Below are 24,987 nucleotides of genomic sequence, written 5' to 3' on the forward strand. Positions count from 1 at the left end.
CGTGCCAATAGTGCTGCTATCTATATACATGGAGAAAGACGGCAATATCTGAAACTGTTTGTTTACATTACATTACTTCATCATTATTTCAAACCAAGAATAAAATCTAACAACAAAGATATAAGCCATGCTTCACACAAAAAAAAAATATATATATTTTTAGACTGTACAACTAATGCACATGCAAGATTTTATTTTTCTTATTTACATAGTGTTTTTATTTTGTATGCTGTGGGACTATAACAGATTATTTTCAGACTGTGTATTGGCCATGGTAATGCCATTTTGATTGAATTTTTTATTTTTTTTGAGGCCCTTAATAGCCTTAAACGCTGCCGTCTTGCAATCCCTCTGCCTGTGCTGATATTGTTTCCGACCATCTGTCCAGCACTGTTGCCAGAATATAGAGAAAAGGGCATAAATCCCCCTCTCTGCTTGACCCTCGAAGACAGCCAGCCAGCTATATCATAGTGTCACAAAGGATTTGCCCACGTCTGGCGTGGTTAGAGATGTGTGTTTCCCGATTTGCTCATGGGAGTTTCAGAAATTACTGTGGGCCACTTCGGCTCTCACTTCAGCCTTCATGGCCCCTGGACCTGACACTGCTGTCGCCAAAACAACACTCATGAGTGATGCTGTTGTGGACCCGGGCTGTGTACATCATTGCGAGAGTAAAGATAAACAATTAGATTTAATTTTCTTGAATTAAATGTGTAAATGGCTGTAGGCTTCTTTGTTCTTTCATGTACTAAACCAAAAAAAAAAAACGTAGAGTGGTGTGAATTAAAAGATATTACAGTATAAAGTATTATTATACAAATAATGTTTTTTTAATACAAATAAATAAATACAAATATTTTTAAAAAGCATATTTCTCTTCGTATTATAAATACCATTTGGAATGACAATTAAGTTTTTTTTTTTTTTTTTTGTCTCAAACTGACTACAAGAAACGGTAATGTTTTGTTATAGATGGGTGTTTTGGACCCCATGCATCAGAGCGTCTCTCACATCTTTTGTGTGCCTCTGAACCCCTCAGGTCGAGCCAGCCTGCATGGCAAGTCATCTCTACGCATTGAGAGGGTTCGCTCGGAAGACCAGGGCTGGTATGAGTGCAAGGTCCTGATGCTGGAGCAACAGTATCACACCTTTCACAACGGCAGCTGGGTGCACCTCACAGTCAACGGTGAGTCTCTGATCTAAGATCAGTTTTCTTCTCATGTCACTTATAGGGTTTAGTTTTGTTTTTAGGCTGATGTTGAGCCTAGGTCAGGTTGAGAAGGTCAAGTTGAACCCAGAGCTTTGTTGTCCGATTGTGTCCAAACCAATTGTGTTTTGTGATTAAAACAGTGTGATTCACGTTTCTTTTATAACTAGTTGAAAGGCGTTCTTTTGGCGTTCAGTCGGCTGTTTGCCTTGGTTTCGTGGCATAGCCCCATCTACACCAAAAACTTTTTGAACCAATATTTCATTCCTCATGTAAACGGCCTTCAAAAGTATTTAGGCACTTTTAGACACTTACAGTCACCCATACTTAAATTTTGAAATGCCAAAATCTTAAACCGAGTGACATATGCAAGCAAATTATGCTTTTTTGTTGTTGTTGTTTGAAGTACACTATTGTTCACAAGTTTGGGATCTGGAAGATTTTTTTAATGTTTCTGAATGTCTCTTATGCTCACTAAGGCTGCATTTATTTGATCAAAAATACAGTAAAAACAGTAATATTGTAAAATATTATTACATTATTTAGAATAACGGTTTTCTTTTTGAATATATTTTCAAATGCAATTTATTCCTGTGATGGCATAGCTGAATTTTCAGCATCATTATTCAAGTCTTCAGTGTCACATGATCCTTCTAATATTCAAATTTTCTGCTCAAGAAGTTTTCTTGTTAGTATCAATGTTGAAAGCAGTTGTGCTGCTTAAAATTTTGGGGTAAACTGTGATACATTTTCAGGGTTCTCTGATGAATAGAAAGTTCAAAAAACAGTATTTATTTGATATAGATTTTTTTTCTAACATTATAAATGTCTTTACTGTCACTTTTGATCAATTTAATGCATGAATAATAACTCAAATACTTTTAACTGGCCCCAAAGTCATTTTAAATAGATATATGAAATAAAGTTTCTTTTTGTATAATGATTTGGATTTGCTTGAGAAGTTTGTTTTTGCTATCTTTCTGATAAATAAATGACAGTTGGTTTGATAATTTGTTGCAAGTGTCCAAATGGGCAAGGTTTGCGAGTGCGTGACAGTGCTCAAACAGAGAAAGCCCTTCCAGGCACTGCTCTGATTGGCCATTGTTGCGGACAAAAAAATCTTGCCGCATCGTGCCTGGTTACGACAGTGTCAGTCTTCCTGTGAGCGCATCATGTCGCTGTGCCTTCTCGGTTGCGTTGCCTAGGCAGCAGACACCCAAATCCCCAGACCAGTTACAGTACATTATCTCTAGCTCATTGCTGTGTGATTTACACTCAACCTCTTCCAACAGACAACAGCTGTAAATCAGATCACCCTTCCAAATACGCAACTCTGCAGTTACAGACTGTGTTGAAATTGTAGAATTGAAGTTTTTTGTAACTTGCTCATGTCTGTGAGATGAATCTTGTTTTATTTTTTTATTTTATGACTCTCTCAAGTGTCAGGGTGGTGCTGATGTCACTCCATGACATTGTGTATGTGTGTGTATCCATTTGTGTTGTGGCTAGTCTTTAATCCAGCAGCTCAGCACACAAGTTGGAGTGTTGACAGGCCAGTTTATCAGCCGCATGTGGATGTGTGTGTGCCCATGTGCCCTGCGGTCCTGTGTGACTAACACACTAATATCAGCAGTGTTTCTTCTTTGAGACCACAACCGATATGTCTAGTTCTGCACTAGGCTCGGAAAAGCACAAAGATATTCAAGAGCACTCTTTTACACAGTTTAATCGGAGACTAAACTGTACTTTAGGGTGTACTGTAATATGTTTGCGTCTCATCTGTGTGATGGACAGGTCTTCACCCCTCATTAATATTTCCCACTCTCTCAGAGGTGTTTCTGCAGGCTTTTGTGCAAAGATAGAAAAACCCACAAGCATTAAGCTTTAGCATATTTCTATGAATATATGCATAGGGCCAGCTGATAAAGTGCTTTCTGAAGGGTGTTTTGTGGAGCGCTGTTGTGTTTGGGGCCGTTTAAGGGGCGGTTAGCGTGGTAAGTGAAAGAAAGAAATTAAAGCTCAATGTTAGCTGCTGTCGCTATGTGCCTCAGAGCTGTTGTTTTACAGTTCCTGAGATATTTTTGCTCTCTCTCACACATACACACTCTCACTTGTGTCGTTTGAGGTGTGAGGCACATGTCAAAAGTGCTAAGGAGGGGGAGAGGAAGTGATGTAATGGTTCATCAATGCAGCAAGGTTTAGTACTCATGCAGGTGATTGTTGGAGCGTATACATCATACAGTACATCTTTGTGTTTAAAGCAATAATTCATACAAAAAAGCCTCCTGAAGCTATATATATGTATATATATATATATATATATATATGAGTAGGTGGTCTGACTAGGGCTGTAACAATATGCAATATGAAACCGAAATCGTGACACTCAGATCCACAAACCTGTGTGGCGGTGTGAGAAGGGAGAATCGCGACACACCCCTTCCCAGTCCCAGGAGGACGTCCCAGAGTTATCCTTCCCGTCCAGATCCAATGCTACCACATCTTTAAATTACTATTGGGCAATTCCAGCGTTATGGACGTGACATTTGCAGTCAAAACTTGAAATATAAATTCACAGAAAATGCATTTAATTACCAATATATTGAAATGTCTGTTTATATATCCATACTACCTTAATAAAGGAGTCCAGACATTAGAAAAATATCAGTCTACACCAAGCGGCAACCTCCCCGTCTCTCTCTTGAAACCAACACGGAAGTGAGTTAAACTGCAATTCTTTGACTGGCCGCTTGAGGCTGGTGTCAAAAGTGAGTCAAATCTGTATCTCCCCCATGTTAAAATGCCAAATTTTACAGCAGAAAAAAACGTGTTTACAGCCTGGTGTCTCTATGTGGCTTTGGTCTATACAGCTAATTTTGCCCTTCATGACAACTGTGAGGGGGGTGAATTTTTTTATAACTCATCCGTTTAGTTGATTAATCCTTAAAGTTCTGCATAATTAAGGGTGTGGCCACTTGAGTGACAGGTGGATTGCGGCTGATGTCAATGCTAGCCGTTTGTCTGCTGTTACTAGCCGTCACTTCACCTCAGCATGTTAGCTGCTGAACTTGCCATCTCTGCAGTGTTTTGTGCTTTTTTTCGGGATTATTTCATACAATTTAATACACCCATTACTTCGCCCACGGCTTAGGATTCCGTCGTTGTCGTCGAGTATCGTTCGAGAGAACAACCAGCGCTGTATTTCATTTGTTTTCCTCTGTGAACATGCACTAATGGATGTCTGACAATTTCGTTGCTTTTGGAGTTTTCAGATTTAAAAACGTCAATAAAGGCTCGTTCGTTCTGCTCTCACGAAACAGATAGATTATAATATGTTTATGTACCGTCAGGTGAAATCCTGCAGGTGTCGGCGCTTTCTCCGTCATGCAATAAATGCACATCCTTGAATGAGCGCGGATTTTCTAGCGCATTTACTTTAACTTCATAGGCAATATATCTATGGTTTAACCCATTTGAGAGGCGGCCAAAATCAGAATTTAAAATGGACTGAATAAGCTCTCTACGAACTTGATGAGCGATGCCGCGCTGACGGACCATAGACTATAAAAAAAGAGTGACTGACATGTAACGTTATGCTCATAAATTAATGTCACACACACTCTCTCAGAGTAATATTAAGTTACTGCATAATACATTTTCAACTAGCAGAATAGTACAGAATCACGATACACAGTCTCACTTGTAGCCATGTCTTTTAACTATTATAATATTTCGAAGGGCAAAAATAGGAACTTTTAATTGGCTTTACAATTACATCATCAACTGTCACTTTAGCGCGAGGCCCTGTGCAGTCGCAGACTTCGTACTGTCAGTAGCATAACGTTATAGCATTACCTCCCTAGCCTGAGCTAACTCGATCACGTCGAGCTAGGTGGGCGTGATTTCAGATAGCCAGGCTCCTCAGCTCCACTCACGCCCCGCCTCTTTGCCTATTTTCTGTTATCCGGGAGTGACGCAAGGCCAAGCTCCGCCCACTTTAGGCTTCAAAAATGCTCTTCAGAAACCTACGGGTGACATCACGGACACTACGTCCATATTTTTTTACAGTCTATGGTCTACACATGCGTTTATTTAATATGAGGGAAATACACATGCATTACGGACGTGACACAAAAGATATTTAACTTTTAGGTGGCAAAATAGTTTTTAGTAATTCTGTGAATTACACTGCGCAAACCAAAAGTAATAGGCTACTACCCACCGGATGAAGAAGGGTTGGCTCTCCACAGAACATAAAATATTTATTTTATTTTATCTTTCGTGTTAACATTTATGAGGAAAAAACAATGCTACAGACGTGACCGTTCTCCGTTACGGACGGGACCGCTCTGAAACCGGCACTAAAAGAATGCTTTAAAACTTTCACAGTGACCTCAAACAGGCATTTAAAACACCAAATATTAAGGATTGCCGTATCAAGCAAAATAATATTTGATGATTGTTCGAAAATCGTACCTCTCCCCCCACATGCTCACGGTAAGTCGGCGTTCGCTCAAATAAGATTTTTCTGTACTGTAAAACGATTTAGTTTCATATTTATGTTTAAATAAAATAATTCTTTTTTTAATTTCATCTATGTTGATTATATGAAAAGTGAAAAGCATGAGTAAGTTCATAGGATGCGCAATATATCGGGAGACAAATGGAGTGGGCAGACATGATTTTGACCACTTCAGTAAGTTTGTTTTTGTAGAAAACCTTTCTTTAAAGTGAGTTTCTTTTGCATTGATTGTATCTTAATTTGAATCAATGTTTCATCAACCAATTGCCTGGATTTAATAAATAAGAAGTATAGCAGGCAATACAATCAGGACACAGAGGCGCCGGCGCGTGAACTGGAGCTCGTCTCATAAATGAACCGAAACTCAGCGTATAAGCTACTTGCCTCACGGACCTGAGAAATATATAGAAAGCTTGAAATGTGTTCTTTTAAACAAAACAATTCAAAACAAAAGAAAACAGACTGTTCGCTGCTTATGTAATAATCTGTGTGAAATGTGCATTTCTCTCTGGTGAGTTTACTACTGCGAAGATCGCGAGTCAGCATCGTCAACTTCATCTTTGCAGCCGACACTGACACAGAAAACACTTGTTTATTAATAAACAATTAAAATGTCTCCTTGCTATATTTGACATATTCATAATCATTACTTTTGACATACTTAATTTACTTTTACTTAGATGCGTTATTGGCAGCGCCACCCTTACATGTCACATGAACGCATCACCACCGTTCAATAGTTAATATTGTTCTTTGGTGTTCAGTTTATACAGGTTTTTCAAATTACCCCCCTCCCCCCCCTCAAAATCTCTCTTTTTTTTCTCTCTCCTCCAACCCCCCCAAAAGAATCGTGGGTCAAAAATCGTGATACGAACCGAATCGTGGGTTTGGTGTATCGTTACAGCCCTAGGTCTGACTCTTTAAATAACTTCCGTTCCTCTTCTACAGTGCTGAATCTGTGTGGGGAGAATAAAAAACTCCAGCACCACTGGAGATCCTCTGGTTTTTCTGTGATCTTAGAGCAGATTTACACTTCACTGCTGGTTATCACTAATCCTTTGGATTTCAGATTAAATTTCTTGCAAAGTTCGAGAGGGAAAGCACAAAAGTCCCATTGAAATCCAAATAGCAAACCTAAAGTTCAGTTTTACTATTTCACTTTTTCCCCATATACATGACTCTCAAGTTATTTAAAACCTCAATTAGTGTTTGATTTCTGATGTCGGCCCGTGTCGTCACCAAAATCGAATTAGTGTGAGGCTAAAAATCTAATTACTAACAATGATTTAATTTTAAGATTTTCAGAAGTTAATGTGTAAATGATTCTTCCCTTTGTAAAATATGCTACTATAGTGCATGTGGAATGCTGCTATGTGGTTACTAAGTTTTTAACAAGTTACTGTGTGGTTGATTGGGAAGTTCTAGGTGGTTTCTAATGTGGTCATTTTTTTAAAAATTCATCAAGTACATTTTAATGACTCTTTTATGAGGCATATTCTGTGATTAGTGGCTGCTTGTCTCCCCTGAACTGACACCCTCTGTGTGTTTTGATTGGACATAATTAGTACAGTTCCTGCCCCCATCAGTTTGACTGACAGCTGCTGTTCATCTTATTTTCTGGGGTGTGATGTAGACAGGGAGGACACACCATTTATCTGTGTGAATTTCAATAATCACCTTGTTGTGATTGGTAATGCAGTTAACTAGAGTCTATAAGAAGCTAGGTCACGTCCTCCCGACAAGGTGAGAGTTGTTGTTCGGTTGTCGAGAGCATCTTGTCTGTTTTAATACTCAGATCCTTATGGCAGGGTTAGAGAGGAGAGCAGTGCGGTTAAATCTATTCCAAATTGACTGTGAGCTAACACTAATCCTGCTGGGATTTAATGGGATACCCGCATCAGGAGAGAACGTCTGTTGCTTAGTCTCTGGGCAGTCCAAAAATTGTACTGCATTTCTGCTCTAATGCTTTGACATTGTATGATTGCTGTTGACAGATGACTTACTGTGAATACAATTGAGCCAAAAAGTCCACATACTCACCTAAATATCTGAGGTTTGTAGTGTACATTTGAACATTTTAAGGATTAACCTATTTCTTAGGTTGTTCAATTTTTATTTTTTTTAAATAACTTTTTGACCATACTTTATTTTAATAGGTCTGACTGTATTTATCTATTTATTTACTGTATTTATTTTGAATTTTAAATGTTATATTTAAATGTTATATTAAATATTGTCTCAATAAAGGCCATTCAAAACTGCATGCATAATAATTATAAACAAATGTGCAAAGTGCAGTTTAAAAAGTTGGAATATAGCATGTCAAATTACCCATCTAAAGTTAGGCTATGAATTAGCGATAGAATAGTTTATTCAGATTAATATTTACATTTACATTACATAAAATTTTTTAAGGGGGTTTCAAGTGACTTAATACATCCACAATGTTCACCTGGATCCTGAAATGCTAAGCAAAAGGATACAGGGATACTGATATTATTCTGACACTTATTTTCAGCCGGAAAGATGAAGTTATTGTCATTTCAAACAGGTTCTAATTGCCTGCTAGACATCATTGTGTTTAAATAAGAGTGTGTATTGTTGGTTTAGAGTCTTGTGACATAAAATGCTTGTACTTCTTCATGCTGGTCAATTCATCCACAGCGTAGAAGTTATAGTTTAAAAAAAGCACCATTACATATCAATCGGCTTATATGTGCAGAACTGCAATTTTGATAATGCCATTACAAATCTTCTTTTCCATAAAGCTTGTTAAGCGAATGAAGCCTCTTCGGATAGGGCATGAACCCAGATAAAGCCACAGAGACAAACAATCCGGCTGCTTATGCTGCCATTCTGATTGTCCCCTTATCAAGTCTGTGAGTCAAATTGACCCTGTAGCAGAGTCACTAAAGGGTTGAGTTAGGGAGCTGTCCGTGGTGCTGATGCGTGTGGACCAGAGAGCTGTCCGTGGTCCTGATGGCCTCACAATCTCATGTGGGAGCTGAAAACTCTGCAATGCGAGGCCATATGCTTCAGAAACATTGCAGATGGCATCATGGCATGAGATGAAGACTTTTAAACGATAGCGCAACGGTAGGCACAGAATTCTAGAACTGGCACAACTGATATTTGCAGCTCTGATTGTCACAGTCTGTTGACCTGCAGCATGTTTGTTGGTTTGTTAATGGGAATGGAAAGTGTGGGTTTAGCTACAGGAAACAGACAGGCCTGGTTGTTCAGTTTTCAATAGTTGAGGGATGGCCCTTGGTGTGTTTTCATTGGGTGTAAATTAAGCTGACAGCATGCCAGCCCCTTGGGTGCCATAGTGGTAAGAGTGATGCCATAGTGCACTACTCTTACTAATAATGAATTACTGCCCTTATTCCAGTCTGTTCACTCATTGCATTGACAAATGTGTTGCATGCCTGTGAGAGAATATTTTATTGATTTACTGACTTTTAAGCTATAATTTCGATAATTTCACTAATTAAGAGCAGACACCAGCAACTGCTGCAGGATTTACATGGAATGGCAGTTGTGCTACAAGACCCAGATTTTACATTGGACATCAAGTACCAAATTGTTTATTGGATCAATTTTGATGTTTCATGCTCTTGGCAGTGTAGTTCGTTAACTAAAAGTTACTAATTAAAAAGTTGTTTTATTAATTGAAGTTAAGCTGAAATTAAATGAAATCTAAATATTAGATGAAAAAGATTACAAATTACAATTGTTGCTCTGGCAACTAACTGAAATAACATAAGTTTAAGAGTACTTAAAGGGACACTTCACCCATTTGCATTAAGCTTTGTATTGTTAGAAACCCAGTCATATATTATAATAAATGTGGATTTTTCATCCATTTTTCCCTGAGATGGGAGAAATAAGGATTTAAGTGTTTTACTTCCTGCTTATTATGACGTAAAAATCATCATTTTGCGTCATAATAAGCAGGAAGTCACATTTCATTGAAAAGTGTAGAGACTACAGACACTCGTTCCTCATCTTTCCCAGGGGGCGGGAACCGCTCACGCTACAGGCCTATTACAGATCAGTGGGTGGGACTTGACTTTCTGAAAACTAAAAGCAATATCCTCCATCTTGTTTGGAAGCTAAGCTAACAGGCGCTGTGGAGACAGATGTAAAGTTATGACAATAGCGGAGGAGAGTGCTCAATATGATATAGAGGAAGAGGATTTCAGAAGTCTGATGCTTGAATCAGGTGTTTGTGGCTACCTTTACAAGCCGCAGTATAGCGAAGAGCAGCCGAGGCAGAAGACCTGCCTGCCGCGGACGAGGAGCCCGGACTGGCTCGGGTTAGGGCGGACTGGTGGCGCCGGTGATCTCACTATGCAACTACGAACCGCTACGAACACAGAGATAGAGTCCGACTGTGGCAAAGAATTTCAACAATGACAACTTCTCCTGGATGAAATCTCTGAATCAGACGAGGACACGGACGTTTGTGTTGTGAATCAGACGAGGACACGGACGTTTGTGTTGTGAACTATCCTAGTTTCGCACCGCATCTGACTGAACATCCAGGTAACGTTACAATGCAATAATTCACCACTTCGAAAGAAATACAAATGAAGAGTAATTCACTAATGAGTTCGCCAACTAACTAGACATTTTGTGTGAAATTAACTTCAAGCTCTGGTGGTAGCTAGCCTTGTAGACGGAAGAGTTATTTCTCTTAGGCAGATATGCGCTTTCTGGATTAGTGGGAGTGGCTTGCGCAGCTGTGCAATGTGGTGCATTGTGGGAGTTGGTGTCTTTCATACAAATGCGTCCTGAAGTTACTTTCTTTCTTTCCTCGGCCAAGAAGGCACCAAATTCAAAATTAATTTTACATTTCGACTACATATATGACCCACTTTCAATAAAGATCAATGTTCCCATGGGTGAAGTGTCCCTTTAAGTACTTAAATTATTCAAACATAAAACATTAAAACTAGAAAGTAGACACTAATTTACTGTACATAACTGAGTAAATCACTACTGATGAAGATCAGTATAGTACTATTTGTTTCACTTAACTTTGACTTTATTTGAACAGAGAATCGTTTATTTAAATGAACAAACTGATTCACTAAAAGGAAACAGACTTCTCACAGCTAAATGCAGATGTGAAAACATGACACGTGGGGTGAGATACTCTCGACATTTGACATGGAAGGAAGTAACAGACAGAGACAGAGAAACAGGAAGTGAGGGTCAGTTCACATTCTGGGCTAATTGAATCAGTGCTTGTTTTAGCAGGGACAGCAGGGCTGGTTTTAGTCTTGCAGAAAGAGCAGTGATGCTCTTTATTTTGTTACTATTCTCTTTGGGTTCTGTTAAAATGCCCCCTTGTCTACCAGGCTTTAAGTTTGCTCTTTTAGTCTCCGGTGAGGCTCCCCTCCTCTCAGTATGCATCGGCTTACATTTAATCTGTGTTTGACCAAGAGTGTCTGAGAGATAAGAAAATAGGTTTTGCTCACAGATGGCCTCCATGTGTGACTGGACTTGCAATTTAGTTACATTCACATCAGCGGAACCTCCCAAATATAAAAATAAATTTTCATTTTGTGGAAAAACACTTTGCCGCAGCTATAATTGGCTCTTTGAATTGCCTCTTATCTTCCATCATTAACAAAGAAGCTACATTTGTCTGAGCCATTACAATTGGATGCTTTGTTCAAGTGTGTTTCTTTTGTTAAATATTAGAAATGATCCATACAGTCATACAGAGGGATCTGGGAACACACTTTATTTACCAGTGTTATAGAGCTGCATGATTAATCGTTAAAAGATCGCGATCTCGATTCGAACACCCACACAATCTTATTTCTAAATGACAATGATTCAGCTATGTCAATTAAAGCTTTGTCAAGTACGATCACAGCAGACAATCAACATTTAAATCTGCATTGGCACTGCTGCTAAGCCAGAGAGAGCTGTTATCATATAGCCTATATATGAAACAGCTTCACAAACAGTCTTTTCAACCACACATATCATTATTTCTGCTACAATAATTCAAATTATCACAGAAGTACTGGGATAAAAGTTGACTGTTCGGATACAAACACTGATGTCTATGGTAGTGATAAAAATACAGGAAATCATATTTCAAAAGTAACTTTGTATCAATTACATAATTACGCCAGAGGACAGGGTGCAGACAAGTGACTGTTAAAAACATTTATTTGTCATTGAATTGTTTATTGAAGAGATTCGTTCAAAACGGCTGATTCATCCATTAATGAACAAAAGTGAAGTGTTGATGAGTGAGTTACTGAGTCACTAAAGAACTTACTGAGAATTCAATATTTTTGTAATTGAAATAAAATGTAAATTTTGCCAGAACCTCTAGTAAATTGCATGTTATTTTGTCTAGTTGTCTATTCTGAAATGTGGGAGAATCTTGATCTCTATTTTAAACAAAAAAAAATTGTGATTCTCAGTTTATTCAGAATCGTTATGTGAATAACACCTCAGCAGCTTAAATATGTCTTTAAGGAGCCTGTGAGCAGTATGATCTACCTGTACGGATCTGTCAGAGTCTGTGTGTTTCCACATGTACGAAATATGTCATGATGAAGTGAAATGCTTATTGAATGTCTTCATTGATTCACTTGAGTAGATCATGTGACTTTGACTGCAGCAACATCCCCTAAATTAAAATCAGCTTTCTGTGAAGGTTGAATGTGTCATGTTCTGGCATGTTGTTGTAATAAGTCACATGACTTGGGAGAATCAAGCAAGAACAGTCTTTAATAACACTTTAGAACACTCAGGAAACACACAAAATAAAACAAACAACCACGTAAAATCAAATGACAATCAACACCGAACAAAGAACCGTGAAAACTGAAAGCTTAAATACACAAGGGATTCGAGTCAACAGAAACAGGTGCGTAACAATCAGTAACCAAGGAATCTAACTAGTGGTGGGACAATGGGAACAAAGGAAACAGGTACAGGAACAAGAACTAAACCAAAACAGAAGAACATACACATGACAATAGTCCCCCGGTGCAAAAGTACGTCCTTGCACCGTAGAAAACAGTTCAACAGGGGAGGGAAGGAGGGGATTCAGGGGAATGACTTGGAGCTGGGGAGAGATGTAACCAAGGAGGGGCAGGCAGAACAGTCCATAGGGGAGTGGGGGGAGGGAGGAGCCTGGGAGGAGAGATGGTTGGAGGAGACAGCTGAAGACCCCGAGCACAGCCAGGACAATGGCCCACGGCGGAACCGATGGGGGGAGGAGCCAGGGTGGAGTCAGATGACCGACCACCACAGGTGGAGCTAGGAGACTTTGAGACCTAGGCGGAGGAGACACGGAGACCAGAACACACCATAGGTCCTGGTGGCCAAGACGGAGCCGTGGTGATAAGCGGTCGAGGTTGAACCAGGGTGCCGGAGGACTGAGGCGTAGCTGGTGGGACTGGCGAAGCCAGAGGGGTGAAGGGACAAAGCACAGCTGTTGTGCTCAGGTGTCGGCTCTGGCATCGAGGTGCTCGAGGCTCGGGCTCTGTGCTTGCGGTGGGCTCTGGCAGCATGTCTATAGCCCCGTTCACACAGAGCGTTTATCCCAGAAAATGTCCATAAAATTGAGTGCCTTCTGTGTGAACGCAAACACATAGTAACATTGCCGGGATCAGTCCCGGAACGCGCCCTGTGTGAACAAAAGTTAGGACCAGTGCCATAAGGGGTGTGTCGTATTGATGACGCTGAAGCTGAGATAGTTCATCAGCTTAGTGGAACGGTACGCGATGAGCTAGTTTATGATCGAATCAGACAGAAATGCACAAGCGTGATTTGAGAAATCGAGAGAGAGAAATCGCAGATCAGAAGCAAACTTAAGACGCTGCAGAGACATTACAGGTCACATCCTGATGTCACGTGTCTTTATGGGATCTCGAAGGAATGTGTGTTAACGTGTGCACAGATTCCAGAAAATCACATCCAGTGTGAATGAACCAAAATTATCGGTGTATTTTCTGGAATCTCTGTGTGAAAGGGGCTTATGATGGGCGTGCTGGACTCTGCGTCTGGAATGGGGCTTGTGATGTCTTCCTCTGCAGCGCAGACAGTGTAGGGGGATCCACATCTCACCAGCACTCTGCAAAGCTCCCTCTAGGTGTTCCTTGGACCGCTTTGAGGCTGGTGTAATAAAAGACACAGGGCCCTATCTTGCACCCAGCGCAATTGACTTTGTACACCAACGCATGTATCATTCCTATTTTGCACCCGCGCAAAGCGGACTTTTCCCTCCACAGATGCACGTCGGTTAACTAAGAAATACACTTGCGCTCCCCGGGGCGGTTCAGCGCAAAGAGGAGGCGTGTTCCGGCGCAAACGTTCCCTAATGCTATTTTACAGGTTTAGAAAACAATTGCGCCACTGACCGAAAAAAAACAGTTTAAAGTCAGTGGCGCGTTGCGCATGTTATTCATATGCTATTTTAAGGGGGCATGCTTGGCCTTAATCAATGTAGCGTGTGCACAACGCGCATATACTTTGATTCTCTCATCTACACACAGACGCAGCAGTTATAATTTTTGCAAATCATACATTATTACAATAGATAGATAGATAGATAGATAGACATTTTATTATAAAAAGCATACATCTAGCTTACACATTTACCCAAATTATCATACGCCTGTTTAACCGAAGTTAATTTGGGTGTGTTTCTCCATCCCCAACGTCCCTGACGAGAACGTCGGTCTCCTCGGCCTTGAACCGCTCCTGTCGTGCGCCTGGCAAATCCGCCGTTATAATAGGAATCTGCTTTAGAACAAACGCGCCTGCTCTTAAAGGGAATGTGAGATGTCGCTCTGATTGGTTTATTTCACGTTACGCCCAAACCACACCTATGAATAATGAAGCTACTTCATACCAACCCCTTTTAGATTTGCGCCAGGCGCAAGAGTCATTTATCCCGCGGGGAAAATAGCAACAGCGCCAAGACCCGCCCACAAAGTCACTTGCGCTTTGCACTTTGACACTTGCGTTTCAGATCGTTAAAATAGGGCCCACAGAGCGAGCGGTCAGGGTAGTGAGTGAGGCACACCAGATCTATGAAATCCCTTGTGTGGTCCTCGAGGGAACGTACCTCCTGATTCAGGAGGAAAAGGCGGACTGCAGGATTATCCATCCTTTCTTTTCTTTTGGTTCTGGCAGGTGGTTGTAATAAATCACACAACAGAGGAGAATCCAGCAATAACAGTCTTTGATAACAACACAACATTCAGGAAACAGGAAATCTGGAAATATACACTCAAATGACAATCAACAGCAAACAAAGAACAACTTCTGATTTGATTGGCGGTTGGCAACCATCTTTAGAGGTGCATTACCACCACCTACCAGACTGGAGTGTGGAGCAGTAGTTGCATGCAGGACAAACAAAGAACTGTGAGAACTGAAGGCTTAAATTCACAAGGGAAATTCAAAGGTGCGTGACAATCGGTAATCAAGGAAACTAGCTAGTGGTGAGAAAATGGGAACAAAGGAAACAGGTACAGGAACTAGAACTTAACCAAAACAGAACATACACATGACAGCATGTCTATAGCATGTATTTTAAACCTAGATCGATTCAGTGTTACATTGGGTAGTTTGCTCAAATTCATTCATTCATTCATTCATTCATTCATTCATTCATTCACATTGTGGCTTGTTCTGGGCAAGAACTGTGCAGCTGGTGTAGTTCACGCATATTTGCATAAGTCTAAATAGGCCGTGTGATCTGATGAGGTGTAATCCCGCAAGCAGCATTCACACAGATGCTTGGCTCAGTACTGGATCTTGAGAGGAAGATGAGCAGGATGAAGATGTTCCTGTGGGACGAGCTCCACGCAGCCTCCTCTCTCCATGCTTCTCCTGCCAATTAGCTCTCACTGGTGCAATGCGTGTGTTGTTAGTGTGTGTGTGCTAAAACATCTGCCTGTGTGGCCGGTGTAAGCACAGAGCCTTATTATAGCTGAATTATTTTCACAATCTGTGCCTGTGATAAGTGCTAGTGATTTTATCACTGGCTGACACGCGCGCTCATTGCAAAAGAGATGATGTCATCTTGCCTCAAAGCCTTGGAAATATCAGAGGGATTATTATGCAGCGTCAAAGACAAAATGTGTGTGTGTATGTGTGTGTGCGCGCACAGAGGGTGAGCAGGTGATCATTTGGCAAATTCAACAGCTCTATTCCAGGACTCTCACTGTTTGCCTCTCTGTTAGCTGTAAAGAAGTGATACCAATATTTAATTATGTAAATAATTTACTATTATTTTTCAATTACTGTCATATTCAACTTTATGCTGATAACACTGTCATATATTTATATAAATCTGACTTTCTACAAATTCAACTCTCTTCTGTCTGATTTTAATATTTTACAAGATTGGCTTTTGGATAATAAGTCCTTTATTGGGGTTGACACGTTGGCCACAATTATTGGCACCCTTTTATTAAATACTTTTTGCAATCTCCTTTTGCCAAGATAACAGCTCTGAGTCTTCTCCTATAATGCCTGATGAGTTTGGAGAACACCTGACAAGAGATCAGAGACCATTCCTCCATACAGAATCTCTCCAGATCCTTCAGATTCCCAGATCCATGTTGGTGCTTCTTCTCTTCAGTTCACTCCACTCATCAGGTCAGGGAACTGGGACGGTCATGGCAGAAGCTTCATTTTGTGCTCCGTAACACATTTTTGTGTTGATTTTGATGTTTGTTTTGGATCGTTGTCCTGATGGAAGATCCAACCACCAACCATTATAAGATTTCTAGCAGAAGCCGTCAGGTTTTGATTTTTTATCTTTTGATATTTGATAGAATCCACGATGCCATGTATCTGAACAAGATGTCCAGGACCTCCAGCAGAAAAATATGCCCACAACATTAAAAATCCAGCGGTATATTAAATTGTACACATGTGGTACTTTTTATCCTTGTATGCACCAAACTCATCTAGTGTGTTAGCTGCCTAAAATATTTTTTTGTTTGTTTCATCTGACCACAGAACCCTGTGCTGTTTGAAGTTCCAGTCATGTCTGACAACTTAATTTGCTGCAGTTTGTTTTTGGATGAGCGAGGAGGATTTTTCTTGAAACCCTCCCAAACAACATGTGATGTATGTTTGATTTAAAAAAATAAAATAAAATTCTTCTGACCCCAAGACTCAACTAATCTCTGCAATTCTCCATTTTTGAAGAGTCTTTGGCCACTCAAACTCTCCTCCTCACTGTGCATTAAGACAATATAGACACATGTCCTCTTCCAGGCAGATTCGTAACATCTTTAGTTGATTGGAACTTATTAATTATTGCCCTGATGGTCAAAATGGGGATTTTCAATTCTTTGGCTATTTTCTTACTGCCACTCTCTTTTTTGTGATGCTCAACAATCTTTTGATGCACATCAGAACTATATTCTTTGGTTTTACTCATTGTGATTGATGGCCTTTGTGTTTCCTCATATTTAAACTCCTGTGAAACAAGTTTCTAGTCACCCTGGTGCGCTAAAAAAAGGTAAATATTAATGGGAATATGCTTATTATATATATATTTAGATTTTCCTCATAAAAAATTATTGGGGTGCTAATAATTGTGGCCAACGTGTTTTGGAGAAAAACATTTATTTCATAATGTGATTTCCCTTCCACTTTCAATTCTTTTACTTCAATGAAAGGTTAGATTTTTGCACATTTTTTGAATGAAAGATCAAAAGGATAAACAATGCAGATTTTTTTTTTTACAGCCATTTTTGATCATATTTACCAGGGGTGCCATTAATTCTGACCACAACTGTATATCTTGATATTTATATATTTTCTCAGAGAGAGACATTTTTCAATTCGATGAAACCACAATTTTGTACACTTTTCACCAATATAACAATTCATTTAATCACATACAGCATAGTATGTATATTATCGTAAACAGCAGACATTACCACATATATTTTTTACCGATATGAAGTTTGGGGTCATCAAGAATCTTTTTTTTATTTATTTTTTTATTCAGCAAGGATGTATTAAATTGATCAAACAGTAAAAACTAATATTTTATATGTCAAATGAATGCTGTTCTGTTAAACTTTCTTTTTATCAAAAAATCCTAGGAATTTTTTTTTTTTATTATGGTTTCATTCATGGTTTTCCACTTTGATAATAATAATAAATGTTTATTGAGCACCAAATCATCATATTAGAATGATTTCTCAAGGATCATGTGACTCTGAAGACTGGAGTAATAATGCTGAAAATTCAGCTTTGCCATCTCAGGAATACATCACATTTTATAATATTTATTCAAAGAGAAAACAGTTAAATTGTAAATTGTACTGAAATTATAAAATAATATTTCACAATATTACTATTTTTACTATATTTTTGAACAAATAAATCCAGCTGGGTGAGTGTAAGAGATTTATTTTTTATAAACATAAAAAAATCTTACCGACTCCAAACTTTTGAGCGTTAGTGTATAAAATGTCACTTTTTAAATGATGAAGCAATTTAATATTTTAATCAGATTTTTTAAACAATTCATTGAAATTAATTAGAATTTCAAATCACAAGTTTTTTTTTTTTTTTTTTACAAAAATACTAACCTTATATGAAAACATATTTTATGATCCAATCCTTTAGGAACAAAAACATGATGGCCAAATAAAACAATCGCAATATTCACTATTTCACCTAATTTATACCGGCAGAATAATAATCTTAAACATGGTGAATATTCCCTAAATCACACAGTACTAGATGGAGCAGGGCACTTCAATCCGGTGAGACATATTCTCTGTGGTTAGTATACACAGCAGGTGTCGGGCAGTTGCTCTCTCTCCATTTGGCACGCTGTGGCAGGCATTTAGCTAATGTCAAGTGGATTTGCCTGAATGTTTTGCCACTAATGGAAATGTGGATTGAAAAGCAAAGGCAAACTTAGACGTTATCAATTAGCTGCTTTCAATGACTGTGAAACGTGATACAATCACAGATGAGGGTGTTTTTTTTCATATAAGACATACACATTCTCCTCATTAGCCTGTAGTGTGCCTGTGCCCTCAGCATTTCGTGTGTGTGTGTGTGTGTGTGTGTGTGTGTGTGTGTGTGTGTGTGTGTGTGTGTGTTTGTGTTTATGCTTATGTTTAATCAACATCACAGGTCAGCAGTGTGTGAGAGTGTGTACGGCAGTAAATGGAGATTCGGAGCAGATGGAGGCATGTTTTGCACAGATGTCTTAGCGGCTGGCCTCAGATATGTTTCCTTGAGCACTCTGGTCATGTGCCACCAGATCTTGGGGGTTCCTTCAAGTAGAATAAAGCAGAATAAAACAGTGCTGAAACTGGGTAAGACAAGTTTAAAAAACAAAACAAATTAGTATTATTATCAGACCAAACCAAATCAAGCTTGCTGAATCATTATTATTTGCCCCTTAGTTTCACAGACAGTCAGGTCTTACTGACATTTAGAGCCATGTATAATAGATACTCAGCTTGAGAAGGGTTCAGTCCAGGTATATCGCCAAACCCATCTCTTCTGTGCTCCTGGAAAGTAAGATGTCCCTGTGATCTACTAAAGTGACCCTCTTGTCACAGTGCTGTCTTAAATATTTGAACACATTTGAGACAAAACCATTTCTCCCTAGTGTTCCTTTGTCATCCTTTGCACCTAACTGTCTGTAATTGTACCTAGAAATAACTGAGTAAATAAATTTCAAGAGATGCAATAATCTTATTTTTGGAGATACAGTAAGAAATATGACCAATTATTCAACAAGTCACTAATATTTTGATGTTTCTGAGTGAAATGCAGATCATGCGGCACAACACAATTTGTTGTTTTTAAAGTGTTACAAAACTATAAAACCCATTTCAAGTTATCACACACATGAGATACATTGAGCCACATGCTGTAACCAGACAATCTCACACATGAACATGAATGTTTCCTATGAGATTGTATGTTTTTTAATTTATATTTATGTCTCCTGATAGCCCTGTTTTCTGCAGGAAATGCGCTTCAAGTTTATCTAGGAGGCATTAAGTTAATAATAATTCATATAAAAAATCACAAAATCTTCATTTACATGCTAGGAATAGTTTGACTAAACTATTTAATATTCCAGCTTGTCATCATTTTGACAAATATTTTTATTTGTCACATTTCTGAATTGGCTAGAACATAAATATGGATATGAATACAGACAGTCCAAGATCCCAAGCTAATGGAGCACTAATCACCATTATGGTGACTGATTACAAATGACAAATTACTGTTGTAAAGAAAACATTTATTACAGTGGCATGATTAAAGACAACATTATAATGTGAAATCACAGTAAAACGAGCAGTAAGTTACTGTGATGTCAGCATTATTTTGTTGTTGATTAACAGTAATTTTTAAGAAAATGACCCAGCATGCATTGATTTCACAGTAAATTTCAGACTACAGTAAATTATTGGAAAAAAATACTTAAAAATCTAATCCTGTAAATTCCAAGCAATTATTTTCATGAATTATTATGTGTGTATATATATATATGTATATATAAGTTCTGTCATGGAACTCTAGATGGCGCAGGCTGACAGGCCCTTAACTCAACCTGTTTGCAATCATCATTTACAGCTGATTGGATCCTGCTGTATCAGTAGCCAATGAGCTTGCATGCTCAACCTTCAAATACTTGGTTAGCATTTGCTGTAGCAGTGCAGTGCGCTTTCAGAAACCCTCCACCTTCCCCAGCTCCACCTGTATAGATCTGCTACGCGTAATTCATGTATGCTATATTGTACAGCAGCAGCATGTCTCACTAATATCTATATATCTATATTCAGGCACACTGCTGGCTGGCCATGTGATGTGACGGCATGGCCACCCCTTCCCCACCGTGATTTATATGTAATGAAAGTGAAATTTTAGCGACTAAATCAAGGCTGGGGGAGAATTGGCCATGGAGCAGGAGCAGAATTATTAACAATGAGAGAGATGCCAGCCAGAGAGCTCATATACTGTATACTAAGAGCTCATAAATGGCCACATATGTATGCAGTAGGGAGATCCATGACCAGTCCCTTTTATTCACAGGTATACGAGCTAACAGCTCCGATGGCCTTCTGAACTCCTATGGCTCCCATTAGCGATGAGGCATGAATCATGCTTTTGCAGGGTCTGTAAAAGACACGTATATTATAAGACATGATATTGTTATGAATCAACCTGCCTTGTTATCCCCAGGCTGATTTATTTCAGGTAACAGATAGGGAATTTTCACATCGTTTCTCTGTGTCACAGCTCCCCCAACTTTTACGGACACGCCACCGCAGTATGTGGAGGCCAAAGAGGGGGGCAGCATCACTCTGAGCTGCACGGCCTTTGGCAATCCCAAACCTTCAGTCAGCTGGCTTAGGGAGGGAGACCCCGTACAGGACAGCAGCAAATACAAGGTGAGCAAACACATCTCTTATATTTGAATATTAACTTTGTTCATGAAATCTACGGGATATTATAAATTGGGGGATATTTTATAATGTAACCTTAAAATATTAGTATAGTTTCTTGTTTCTAGTAAGTTATTTATTTATTTTTTGCCCTCTCTCTGACCATTTGTTATAATTGGCTAACAATGTCGTTCATCTATATGTGTATATATATATATGTGTGTGTGTGTGTGTGTGTGTGTGTGTGTGTGTGTGTTTGTGTAAAATATTAGTATAGTTTCTTGTGTCTAAACAGAAGTTATTTATTTATTTTTTGCCCTCTCTCTGACCATTTGTTATGATTGGCTAACAATGTCGTTCATCTGCGCTGGCCAAGTTGCTTAATACTAAAATATGTGTCGTATGCAATGTTGCCATGTCTCCGAATAAGCGGTTTTGAGCATTTTTATTATTATTTTATTTTCATATTTATATAAATGTTATTTAAAGGTCCCATTGAATGGATTATTTTATTATTTTAGAATGTTTCCTGGGGTGCCTTTATAATGTTAGTATGTTTTTTAGATCAAAAGTTGTTATAATTTAGAAATAAAAGGCATATTTCCTAGCCTGATTTTAGCCTCTGATTTGAACACTCTATTTGAAGGGGTGTGTCTGCTGTGAGACTTCAGTGTAAACGCCCACTGCTGTGATTGGCTGACATGCTTGCATATGAAATATCTAGCATTACATGTGGAACTCTCTCGAAAACTTTTACTATTACAGCTATTATACGTTTTTACTATTACAGCTATCGGGATTAACGAATCGTGAGAAGTTTTTTAAGTATTTAGATCTATACCCATCACATAAAAGGTTGCAGTGATGAGCATTGAGCAGATGACAGCCTGTTGATCGCGTGAATGAAGATCTTATCATTGCAACGCAGTTTCTGCACTCTCACTAATGATTTCATCAATGCAAACATGAGGTAAGTACAAGAGCTTCGTTGTGCAGTGTAACAGCGTCATTGAATTCATAACGAATTTTGGCAAGTGTCCAGATAAACTCGCGCTGTGTGATTGACAGCTTGGGCGATTGGAAGGGGATTGTTCTTTGATCGCTTTCTATAATCACAGTTTAAGTAAGATTATTTTCATCCTACTAAGAGAAGTTGATCGTTTAGTCACTGGCTTGATTTACTGATGCATAAACAGTATTGAACGATTTTGAGAGAAAGATTATCTGTCTGAACTTAAACAATTCCACATCAGAAATTAATATAACCCACTGGTTCTTCGGAGGCTCGGATGAAGGAACTAAAAAATACTTTTGTGTTCATTTGTACATCCAAACACTGAGCAACTGCCATGCTTCGCTCGTTTGCAAGCCATGATGTCTCTCGAGGAAAAAACAATATCGCGCTCGTGTATATTCTCGTATTCTCATGGGCGGGCAAAGAAGAGAAAGGGGAGGTAACCTTTCCCCTTATGACGACATAAAGGGAAGATTTCTAGATTCGCCCGTCTGAGCTTTCATTTTCTCAAAAATACCCAGGGCTTGGTTTACACCCATCAAAACGTCTAGCCACTGGGGGACCATAGGCAGGCTAGGGAAACACATATTAAGGTTAAAAAACCTCATAAAGTGAAATTTTCATGCAATGGGACCTTTAAAAAAGAGAATTCTTTCCAGAATATAGGTGTGAGACATTTAAATTTCTTTGGGAAATGTTTGTGTGGCAGTGTGAAAATCATGATATACTGTTGTAAATCTTAGTATGTGACAGCCCTAGTGTTGTAGTTACCTGAAGAATGCCTGTGTAGTTTGATTGATATGCTTCTCTGCACAAATACAGGATTGCAGTTGCCACAGTGAGGGCTCAGGATATTTGATGACGGTGGAAATTACAGGTCATAGGCACTTTGTCATCTCTTTTCCTCTATCTTTCCATCTTCAAACTACCATAGTCATGGCCCCGAATCCAGCCCTCCATGAGGTTATCAGTGGCCCGCCATCACAGTTAAATTGCTGCTTCTGTGTCTAAAATGCAAACAAGTAACATGCATTGAAAGTGCCACAACACTCACTTGCAGTTTTATCATTTTTTGTTGAATACAATTTTTTTTAATTCGCAGAATACGTGAACACTGCCATTACTAATCTCTGACCTTGACTAAAGAATTTTTTTTATTTCTAGTTTATTCAGTTCAAAAGTTAATAGATGAAATATATAAAAAATATATATCTTCTTCTTCTTTTTTTGGGGTATTTCTATTAATCAGGAATCCTGAAAACATGCATCAGAGTTTCCACAAAAATATTAAGCAACAATTTTTAACGTATAATAACAAGAAATGTTTCTTGAACATATTAGAATGATTTCTGAAGGATCATGTGACACTTAAGACTGGAGTAATGATGCTGAAAATTCAGCTTTGCCAGAATAAAGTACATTTTAAAATATATTATAAAAGAACAAAGTCAATTACGGTTTGAATTGTTATAATATGGTAATAATCTTGTAATAAAAATGACCTTCTTTAAAAAGTTTGCCAAATTTCACCCTCTTGTCTAAAAGTGTCCTTCAAACTAAGCAGTTTGAGTGTCCCTTCTATATGGTTTAAACTTACTCTGTCAAATTGGACAAATCAAGCTGCAGTTTTAACAGTAGTTGCACGGCCTGTAGAAACATCTAATTAATCTCCCTCAGCCCTGTCATATACCCTAGTGGTTTATCCCTAGACCCCTGACCATCTCAGTGCTCGTAACTGTGCTCATTTTACCTACGTGTCGTGGAGGTGTCCCTTGGGCCTCTTATGTTCACAGTGCTGTGTAATTAGGAACCAAATAAATCGTCCTTGTATTTCAGCACTAATGGAATTTCTCCTCTTGAGTGACGTCTTATATATATTTCATCAAATGAGCCTTCCATGATATGAAACAGCATCTTAGATTCCCTTGTCGAAACCAGCATCTAAATACTGGCTTTTTTCTCACAAGTGATCCATTGATTGTGGCTCATCAAAACCGGCAAACCAAACATAGTGAACCAAACTGTCAAATGCTTCCTGAGTATAAACCATCTGCTCGCTGAAGACTAAGCAAAGAGATCCCTACAGGAACGGATGGCTTAGTTCTCTGCCTGAAAAGAGTTTGATTTATAAAAGCCCATCGAGAGATCTCCATCTCCTCACACATACTGTAACAGAGCAATGACAGCCTGTCAGTGACTAGCTTTGCTTGGTGATTGAACACTTTTGAAGTAAGGTGAGATAATATGAGGAACAATGGTATTCGTTGCTTGTGATATTCGCTGTATTCGATTTGAGTGATGGCAAGCTCTTTGTTTAGTCAAAATACTGTAGCATGTTGTTTTGACTGATTAGATCTATAATGTTATTTACATACGAAAGAAACTTCTGCATCGACTTTTTTGTTTAAAGCATAATGCTGGGGTAGGCTAGTATATATTTAATAATGTACTAAAGCCTTTGGAAGAGAGGACTCCCATACTACATTTTTGTCCCTTAAGACCTATTCACAGCTTGAACGATAACAATATTGTCCACACCAACCCACGATATTGTTCTGTTTATTCTAAGCATTCACAGCAGTTTTGTCATCTGCCGCTTTAAATGCTCAAGTTTTTTAAAGCAGGGTGGATTCTGATTGGCTGCCGATATTTTTATCATTCATCAGCTCAGAAAAATAGTTCCGAATATGATTCAGTTTCACTGTGCAGTTATGGTTGTGGAATCATTATTCTTTTCTTTTAGACTTTTTCAGCGCCCTTGGTTCTGGAAGTATAAGAACTATAAACCAATGAAACTTTGTGA

General features: G+C 38.7%; 1 protein-coding gene across 1 annotated transcript in view; it reads left to right on the top strand.

Moving 5' to 3' along the window:
- The window catches only part of igsf9bb (immunoglobulin superfamily, member 9Bb), a 119,944-nt gene that overhangs the window by 32,576 nt on the left and 62,381 nt on the right, over positions 1-24,987 (top strand). The window contains exons 3-4 of the mRNA XM_084388116.1: positions 1,040-1,186; positions 21,024-21,175. Coding sequence (XP_084244242.1) covers positions 1,040-1,186; positions 21,024-21,175 — 299 coding nt within the window. The remainder of the gene's footprint in view (positions 1-1,039; positions 1,187-21,023; positions 21,176-24,987) is intronic.

Source organism: Rutilus rutilus (assembly GCF_951802725.1).
Source record: "Rutilus rutilus genome assembly, chromosome: 18".
Taxonomy (NCBI): Eukaryota; Metazoa; Chordata; class Actinopteri; order Cypriniformes; family Leuciscidae; genus Rutilus; species Rutilus rutilus.